Raw genomic sequence first — 9,722 nt, 5'->3', positions numbered from 1 at the left:
GAGGAGACAGCGAGAGACGAGAGAGGAGAGAGGAGAGAAGAGAGAGGAGAGAGGGAGAGAGGAGAGGAAGAGAGAGAGAGGAGAGAGAGGAGAGGGAGAGAGAGAGAGGAGAGAGAGAAGAGAGAGGAGGAGAGAGGAGAGCGAGAGAGAGAGAGGAGAGGGAGAGAGAGGAGAGGAGGAGAGGGAGAGAGAGAGGAGAGAGAGGAGAGGAAGGAGAGAGGAGAGAGAGGAGAGGGAGAGAGGAGAGGAAGAGAGAGAGAGGAGAGGGAGGAGAGAGAGAGAGAGAGAGGAGAGGAGGAGAGGGAGAGAGAGAGGAGAGCGAGAGGAGAGATAGGTGAGAGGAGAGGAGAGAGCGGGGAGGGAGAGGAGGCGAGAGAAGAGGAGAGAGAGAGAGAGAGAGAGAGAGAGAGAGAGCGAAGAGGGGGAGAGAGAGAGAAGAGGGGGAGAGACAGAGAAGAGGGAGAGAGACAGAGAAGAGGAGAGAGAGGAGGAGAGAGGAGAGAGAGAGGAGAAGAGGAGAGAGGAGAGAGAGAGGAGAGAGAGAGGAGAGAGGAGAGACAGGAGAAGAGAGAGTGAGAGAGAGAGAGAGAGAGAGAGAGAGAGAGAGAGAGAGAGAGCAGAGAGAGGAGAGAGAGGAGAGATAGGAGAGAGAGGAGAGACCAGAGAGAGGAGAGAGAGGAGAGAGAGGAGAGAGCAGAGAGAGGAGAGAGAGGAGAGAGCAGAGAGGAGAGAGAAGAGAGAGGAGGGAGAGAGAGAGAAGAGGGAGAGAGAGAGATAAGAGGGGGGAGAGAGAGGAAAGAGAGGAAAGAGAGGAGAGAGAGGAGAGAGGAGAGAGGAGAGAGAGGAGAGGAGAGAGGAGAGAGAGGAGAGAGAGGACAGGAGAGAGAGGAGAGAGAGGAGAGAGAGGAGAGAGGAGAGAGAGGAGAGAGCAGAGAGAGGAGAGAGAGGAGAGAGAGGAGAGAGAGGAGAGAGCAGAGAGAGGAGAGAGCTGAGAGAGGAGAGAGCAGAGAGAGGAGAGAGAGGAGAGAGAGGAGAGAGAGGAGAGAGAGGAGAGAGAGGAGAGAGAGGAGAGAGGAGAGGAAGAGAGAGGGGGGAGAGAGAGAAGAGAGGAGAGAGACAGAGAGAGAAGAGAGAGAGAGAAGAGAGAGAGGAGAGTGGGCTAAAGAAAGGAGAGAGAGAGAGAGAGAGAGAGGGAGATAGAAGAGGAGAGGAGAGAGAGGAGAGGAGAGAGGGATATACAGAGAGAAGAGAGAGGAGAGAGGGATAGAGAGAGAAGAGAGAGAGGAGAGAGAGGAGAAGAGGAAGAAAGAGAGAGACAGAGAAAGAGAGAGACAGACAGAGAGAGAGTGAGAGTGACAGAGAGAGAGTGAGAGGGACAGAGAGAGAGAAAGAGAGAGGGACAGAGAGAGAGATAGAGTGAGAGAGAGAGATAGTGAGTGAGAGAGACAGAGAGAGAGAGACACAAAGAGAGAGAGAGAGAGAGAGAGAGAGAGGAAGAGAGAGAGAGAGACAGCGAAAGAGAGAGACAGACAGAGAGAGAGTGAGAGGGACAGAGAGAGAGAGTGAGAGGGACAGAGAGTGAGAGGGACAGAGAGAGAGAGAAAGAGAGAGAGGGAGAGAGAGAGAGACAGAGAGAGATAGAGTGAGAGAGAGAGTGAGAGAGAGAGGGAGAGAGAGAGAGACAGAGAGAGAGTGAGAGGGACAGAGAGAGAGTGAGAGGGACAGAGAGAGAGAAAGACAGAGAGGGAGAGAAAGAGCGAGAGAGAGAGAGAGAGAGAGAGAGAGAGAGAGAGAGAGAGAGAGAGTTTGCACCTCATGTGCAGATTTTATAGTCTTCTCTCTTTCAAAAATGGGGCAAGATTCCCTTCTTCCCTTCTTCCCTCCTTCCGTCTGAGCGTCTACAGTGGTGATTGAGTGTGTAATTAGGACTGTGCCATGTGATGAGGTCTCCTGCTGAAGGAGAGGAGCACTGATTAATTGTATAAACTCCATAATTAGCAGCCGGCTTTTAAATCTGTGCCGTATCTAATGGGATATCAGGCTGAGCCTTAAACACAGAGTCTCATGTTATTCATAGCCTCGAGCTTGCTGGGTGTTTAAATCTAGTTTACATGCTCGTCTTCCTTCGTTAAAACGACTGATCGGGGCAAATTAAAAGTCAGGATTAATTGATGTGAGGTTTTACCCAGGGTTCGAATGGGAACGTGTCCTCATGAGGTTTGTGTGTTCTCCCTGTGCTTCATGGGTTTCCTCTGAGATCTCCGGTTTTCTCCTCCTGTCCTAAGACATGCGTTACAGGCAGACTGACATCTTTAAACTGTCTGGAGTGTTTGAGTGTGGGATTTCTTTCTTGCACCCCATCCAGAGTGTCTCCTGCCTCCTGCTGGACATTATTTGACACGTCTCCAGTGTTTACAATAATTTATAAACACTCTCTGGTGTCACCCAATAGAGGATGGGTTTCCTTCTGAGTCTGGTTCCTCTCTTCCTTGCCAAAGACGCCTCAGCTTCGCTCATTAGGGATAAATCAGGACATATACAACTGAATTTAAATCAAATACTCATGTCGTTATAAAATGTCCATCATTAAAATTGCTATACAAATAAAATTTAAACGAATTGAACCGAATCGTGCACCGAGTCTCCAGGGAGAGACTCCATGTTCGCTGTGACCCCGTGAAGGATCAGCGCTACACAAAATGTATGGACGGTGGACAAAAATCAAAGTAATAATAAATTAGATTTTTTTTGTGTAAAGATTGAAGATATTTTCAAGGATATAAAATTATGATTTTGAAATGTTCTATAATTTTTAACGCACTCTCATTTATACTGTTAGTTCATATTTGTAGTGTAGATTTATATCTAGGTTTTTGTAAACTATTCTTAAAAACTGTTTTAAACACAACCTGAGAATTTTTAATGATAACTGATGGTTTAAGTATGGGCGTTAGCACGTTCACCTCACACCTCCAGGGTCGGGGGTTCGATTCCCGCCTCCGCCTCGTGTGTGTGGAGTTTGCATGTTCTCCCCGTGCCTCGGGGGTTTCCTCCGGGTACTCCGGTTTCCTCCCCCGGTCCAAAGACATGCATGGTAGGTTGATTTGCATCTCTGGAAAATTGTCCGTAGTGTGTGTGTGTGTGTCTGTGTGTGTGTGTGAGTGAATGAGAGTGTGTGTGTGCCCTGTGATGGGTTGGCACTCCGTCCAGGGTGTATCCTGCCTCGATGCCCGATGACACCTGAGATAGGCACAGGCTCCCCGTGACCCGAGAAGTTCGGATAAGCGGTAGGAAATGAATGAATGAATGAACGAATGAATGAATGAATGAATGCTTTAAGTACTGTTATCTATCTATCTCTACACACGTGCAAGACTATTATACAACACTGTAGGTCTATTCAAATCCTCCCAACGCTTAACATCGCTACTTTACTCATCTGTCACTAATTCAAATGGAATATTTAAAACTAAATAAGATCCACAATTGAATAACATCACAGTCATAATTTTATTAATCTTTCATTTTATTGACTTCCCCAAAAATAGACATGAAAACAAGAAACTCTGAATCACACACACACACACACACACACACACACACACACACACACACACACACACACACACACACACACACACACACACACACACACACAATACATCCACTGATACTGTACTATATAAGCTGTAGGTATCATACAGTTCACTGCACGGGTGATGAAGTTAACCCACGTTATACAACACGCTTTGAGAGATTTCACATTTTTATATATTAAGCTTCGGTGATAAATTATGTGTCGTTGTAACAAGTAAAAACTGGCAGGATGTCAGAATTGCAAACAAATCATAGAGACATATCCACGTCTGCTGAGGCTTTCTGTGTGTGACTTTCGGTCGCAGATGTTACTGTGAAGCTCGGAGAGAAAACAACTGAAGTGTTGGAACAAACCATAATGATGAACTTGTTCTAACACCGACGGGAGCCCGAGGGAACGGAAAAGCACGATCTAATACCATAATGTTGTTGTTTTGTTTTTTTACACGGAAACACGGTCTGTGGATGAAGCATAAATCACAGATGACTCGTAACGTTTACATGGAGCTAAGCGTGGGGAGATCTTGCGTAAGATTCATCCGTAAATAATTATAAACCTGTTGGTACTTGTACTGTAACTTTCCGAAAAAGCTGTGAGCGAAACTAAGCGATCCTTTTATTTGCTTGAACATTTTATCTGACAGTTTGATGGAAGCTACAGTAATCTAGCGAGCGAAAGCTAAGCGAGTAAACGTGAGCGGAGTGAACTAGCCAACAGACAACAGGCTAAAAGGCGTAGCTTGAAGTGCTGACATCTTAAACTGGATCAAAATGTTTACGTTCCTGATTCTCTTTTGTCTTGTGTTTGTACTTAAGGCCACGTTCACACTGCAAGGCTTAACGCTCAATTCGGATATTTTGCTCAGATCTGATTTTTTTTTGTTTGGCTGTTCACGTTACCTTTTAAAATGTGGCCTATATCAGATACCGGTGTGAACGAACACTAACGACGACGTCACACGCAGCACGCCGTCGTGCTAACGTCGCCGAGGTTACGGAGCTAGTAAGCGTTTTCGCTTTTCTTTCTGAATGCGTGTGTGACGGAAGCAAAGAGACGTGGCGTTTGAAAATTTTCGGATGTCGAGGGCGATTTTTGAATATTCGATCAATTTTTTAGGCGTAGTCACGTTCGTGCACGTACTCGCCCGCGCATGCGGTAATTGTGACGAATGTCGATGTAGATTGACGGTAAAAGTCGCATCGAATCCGCTTTGGGTGTTCACACTGTGGCCATATTGGAAAAAATCAGATTTGGGTCTGATTCAGGATCACATATGGAAGTGGTCTGAACCTGATTTGAAAAAAAATCAGATCTGGGCCAGATTTGAGTGTTCACACTACTGCTGAAGAAGTCTGATCTGGTCACTTGACCCCCAAAAAAATCAGATATGGGCCACTTTTACCTGCAGTGTGAACGGGGCTTTAGCGGCATAACGAGCTTGAAGACTCGAATGCGCTCATTAGAATATTATGCCACGCCTACTTGACAGTTAAGCTGAGAAGGTATCTGTCACTGGTTTTGTATAGTGTGTTGTTATATTGTTTGTAGTTTTTAGTATTTACCATTCCATATCATTCATGGAAGGAGTCTCCAGTGTCAGGGATTTGCAACAGACAATACAATTCCTACTAGAGGAAAAGTCTTCAGAAATGTTTTACAGATATCTGGCTGAGAAAAATTCTGGATAAAGAAAAACCGAGAGGAAGGCGTGTTTATAGGTGCTAAGATTTAAGCTTGAACATGAGCGAACTCGGTTAGTACTAACTCGATCGCCCATGTAAGAGGAAGTGGATAAATAGTACAAAGCTCGTAATCGTTGACAGTTTGCTGTGGTGTAACAAGAGGTATATAGTAATAAAAAATAGTTTGCGACATGCTGTTATTGGGAAATAAACAACCTTGGGGTGGCAACGGGGTGATACGGTTTACAGCGTCGTACGCCAGCAAACATCGCAGTTGATTATTTTCCCCGAACGGCACACCGTGTGGTTTGTGTCTCACTTCAAATCATTTCTAAAGCTGAATATTAAAATTACATTAATACTGAATTCAAAATGTAGGATTTGAGACTTAATGTTTTTCCTTATTAACAAGCCTTTGTGTTATTTCTCGGGCCTTTAAAATTAGAAATAAATTTATAAATAAAAGCTCAAATCCTCATATAGAATCCGTGTTAATCTGTGTTAGTCATTTTCTGGCACAGAGGTACTTTGGAAGTGGCACGACTCTACTCGGTTTTAGCTGACACTTGAAACTAATCTCTTTACGCGGCTCCTGTAACGGCTTTCGCCCGACTTAATTACACTAATTTAATTGCTCTCAGTGTTTGCTGGCAACTAGGTGAAGATTTCTTTCTGCAAACGAGTTGCTCTCTCTGATGGCTCTGTCCGAGGGAGGGAAGGAAACGGAGAGCAGGATGTGAGAAGAGACGCAGGAACGCAGGCGTGATTACGGATTCGGCTCGTTAGGTGGAGAGGAAACCGAGATTAATGAAATAATTGGCGAGATTCGTTTCAGCGCACAGCGGTAAAAGCCGTCGTAGAAATACATCACAGGATTCGAATGGATCACGATGAGGTTTTTGTGTCCGGACAGACCAGGACGTAGGAGCGTGTGGACCATGAAGCGTTTGCTTGTTAAAAGGGTTTCTTTTACACCTCCATTGCGCTGTCTGATTTTGGCGTCTTGGAGATCCAGAGTGTCGACTGGTTCACGCTCGTTTTCGTCCTTGGTTTCCTGTCCGATGTAGATAGGAGAGAAAAGTAAATATATAACAAACCAATAATTTGTCATAAAAAATAAAAGAGGCTCAGATTTGGATCGAAGTACGAGATCAGGTGTGAAACGTGACATGATTTTTTTCTGTAAACATACGTACAGTACCTTATGCTTCGGTTCCTAGAAATAATATGCGACTCTGTTTGAAATGAATTTGAAGAAATAAATCCAGCTGTTGATTTAATAGCCTCAGAGTGACAGGGACTATAAAACACAAGCCTTCCACCTGCTGGGGAGCTGAAGGCGTTTTACCCCGAGGTGTTGAACACACTCCAGAAAAGCTTTTACTGAGACTGGTTTGCTGAGTGCGAGGAAATCTGTTAAAAACACGTCGCTAGATGGGAGTCACTGGTTAATACAGTATGTAGACAATGTATTAGAAGAATAAAACTCTAATATCCTGCCAAACACGAGGCTTTGTGTTAATCATGTAGACATCACTTGTGCAAACAAATGAATCAGGTCTAGAATCACAGAGTCCCAGAGTGAAACCACAACATGAGCGCTTAGAAGAAATGACATGATTTAATATAAAGCAGCTTAGTGTTTAGCATGATCACCTCACACCTCCAGGGTCGGGGGTTCGATTCCCGCCTACGCCTCGTGTGTGTGGAGTTTGCATGTTCTCCCCGTGCCTCGGGGGTTTCCTCCGGGTACTCCGGTTTCCTCCCCCGGTCCAAAGACATGCATGGTAGGTTGATTGGCATCTCTGGGAAATTGTCCGTAGTGTGTGTGTGTGTGTGTGTGAGTGAATGAGTGTGTGTGTGTGCCCTGTGATGGGTTGGCACTCCGTCCAGGGTGTATCCTGCCTCGATGCCCGATGACGCCTGAGATAGGCACAGGCTCCCTGTGACCCGAGAAGTTCGGATAAGCGGTAGAAAATGAATGAATGAATGAATGAATGAATGAATGAATGAATATAACGCCTACATGTGAAAATGTGTGAAAAGCATAACATGTGAAGTGACTCATGTTAAACGCCACAGCTGCAGATCAGGAAGCGTCACGATCATGTCTTCCCTGCACCGGGTTGCTGCTTCACTGCTTCACTAATCACCAGATGTGCTGTGGTATTCGGAGGATACTGTGAGAGTGTAATTACTTTCAGGATGTGCTGTTTGTAATGTGAGGAGGTTATTTCTAATCACCTGCTTAGCATCTGGAAGCAGCAGGTTCCTGATGCCACCAGGATGAGCAGGAGCAGAGGGATGGTTGGGATGATCACGTAAATCAGCAGCATACCTACAAAGAGCACAGATTCTCTGCTAAATATCCGAGTCAGGTTCGTTTTTAGCGCTAATGTTAAACTCTAATCAGCAATAATATTACTCGAGTCCCCTGCCACGGTGATGTCAAGGCTTTTGTCCTCGTAAACATCAGATGTTTTCATCACTTCTTCGTGGTCTTGTGAAGGATCTGTCAAAGCAACCAGGTGTACTGTAAATAAATATGCATGTACGAGAAGTCACATGATTAAAGACCGGAGCTCGGCTTACCTGCGTCGGGACTCGCGGGTCTGTCTCCGTGCTCCTTTAACAGGTGACTCTCTGTAATAAGAACATTCACATCTCAGCACCGTCGAATTCTCGACTCTGATTGGCCAGAAGGTGTTGATACATTTTCATGAAGAGCAGCAGTTTTCCTGTTATCACTAATGTTATAACAGCTATATAAACATTCATTCCTGTGTTACAAAATGCTGACACTGGAGACTCCTTCCATAAATATAAAATAATGTAGAAAATTTCACCGTTAATAGTTTTTTTTTTTTGTTGTTGTTGTTAAATAACAACAAATTCATCTTTGGGCTTAGATTACATAGCTTGTTGCCATACGAGTCTCTGTCAATGAGCAGTTACTATGGAAACGATAACAATAACAGTTATCTGCTTGTCACCAAGAACAGAAACGTATGTCTCTCTCTTGTGTTGTGTCACTTCATGTATTCCAGCCTGCCTTGTCATCATGTAGGTGCTGCTGTACCTGCTTCGTACTTGCAGATGAAATTGTGCTTCATGTTGCACCTGTCATCATTCCACTGATAAAGGTACCGTCCTCCTAACCCAGCCTGAGCTGTGGGCTGATGGTACATCACGACACATGCCTCCCCTCCGCAGGACGGCTCGTCTGTGTACCATTTTCTATTAGACCAACAGCATGATAAATAATCATACACAACGTTCTCATCTCGACACAGACATACTGTAGAGGAGACGGATAACATCTAATCCACACACCTGAATTGAGACACGCTACCATCCGTCCATCTGTACAGATCTGGACAGGAGGTGATGCCGGCATATTCCCCTGGACCCTCGTGGTCCACACGAGTCAGACCGATCCAGAAATCTCCATCGGCAATCCCTGAACCTGAACTGGTCCTACTGAGATTTTGCAGAAGTTGTTCAATGTGCTGTTGTTCAGTGATGTTCTCCACGCTCAGGAGCGATCCGCCGTCCACCTCACACACTTGCTGAGCTTCCCAGAAGGCCACGCGGCTCGACACGTCACTGAAGTATGCGATTTTATAGCACGGCTTCTCGAGGCCACCATGACACATTGTGTGACCTAGAGAAAGTGCGACGCAGTGAAAGCTTTAATACGGCGGGTTAAACGACTTCTCTTACAAGTTTCCATTTGTGTTAAAAGAGACATGGTTCAGCTATTATAGCTAACACATAGTGAATTATCAGCTTAGTATAAACATATCCCCAAATCATAACGACTACGCCACCTACAGGCGTGTTTGTGGGAGGTGGCAGAAAACCAGAAATCCTCATCAGTAGAACATACATAGAAACTCAAGAAAAATTTGATAACATTTGAAAATTTCAGAGGGGTGTGTGTGTGTGTGTGTGTGTGTGTGTGTGTGTGTGTGTGTGTGTGTGTGTGTGTGTGTGTGTGTGTGTGTGTGTGTGTGTGTGTGTGTGTGTGTGTGTGTGTGTGTGTGTGTGTGTGTGTGTACGGTGGCTTAGTGGTTAGCACGTTCGCCTCACACCTCCAGGGTCGGGGGTTCGATTCCCGCCTCCACCTTGTGTGTGTGGAGTTTGCATGTTCTCCCCGTGCCTCGGGGGTTTCCTCCGGGTACTCCGGTTTCCTCCCCCGGTCCAAAGACATGCATGGTAGGTTGATTGGCATCTCTGGAAAATTGTCCATAGTGTGTGTGTGTGTGTGTGAGTGTGTGTGTGTGCCCTGTGATGGGTTGGCACTCCGTCCAGGGTGTATCCTGCCTCGATGCCCGATGACGCCTGAGATAGACACAGGCTCCCCATGACCCGAGCGGTAGAAATTGAATGAATGAATGAATGAAAATTTCAGAATTATCAGTGAATTGGGTTTGGTCAGG

The 9,722-nt window shown here is 45.4% G+C and overlaps 1 protein-coding gene across 1 annotated transcript in view; it reads right to left on the bottom strand.

Annotated features, from left to right (window-relative positions):
- Positions 1 to 3,519: 3,519 nt before the first annotated feature.
- The window catches only part of chodl (chondrolectin), a 7,905-nt gene continuing 1,702 nt past the window's right edge, over positions 3,520 to 9,722 (bottom strand). The window contains exons 2-7 of the mRNA XM_027170728.2: positions 8,614 to 8,944; positions 8,360 to 8,517; positions 7,873 to 7,923; positions 7,706 to 7,792; positions 7,525 to 7,618; positions 3,520 to 6,334 (exon numbers count right to left, since the gene is read on the bottom strand). Of these exons, the coding sequence (XP_027026529.1) occupies positions 6,250 to 6,334; positions 7,525 to 7,618; positions 7,706 to 7,792; positions 7,873 to 7,923; positions 8,360 to 8,517; positions 8,614 to 8,944 (806 nt within the window). The 3' untranslated portion in view covers positions 3,520 to 6,249. The remainder of the gene's footprint in view (positions 6,335 to 7,524; positions 7,619 to 7,705; positions 7,793 to 7,872; positions 7,924 to 8,359; positions 8,518 to 8,613; positions 8,945 to 9,722) is intronic.

Source organism: Tachysurus fulvidraco, chromosome 25 (assembly GCF_022655615.1).
Source record: "Tachysurus fulvidraco isolate hzauxx_2018 chromosome 25, HZAU_PFXX_2.0, whole genome shotgun sequence".
In the NCBI taxonomy this organism is placed as follows: Eukaryota; Metazoa; Chordata; class Actinopteri; order Siluriformes; family Bagridae; genus Tachysurus; species Tachysurus fulvidraco.
Note: the sequence above shows the minus strand (reverse complement) of the source record. Positions and strands in the feature narration are given on the sequence as shown.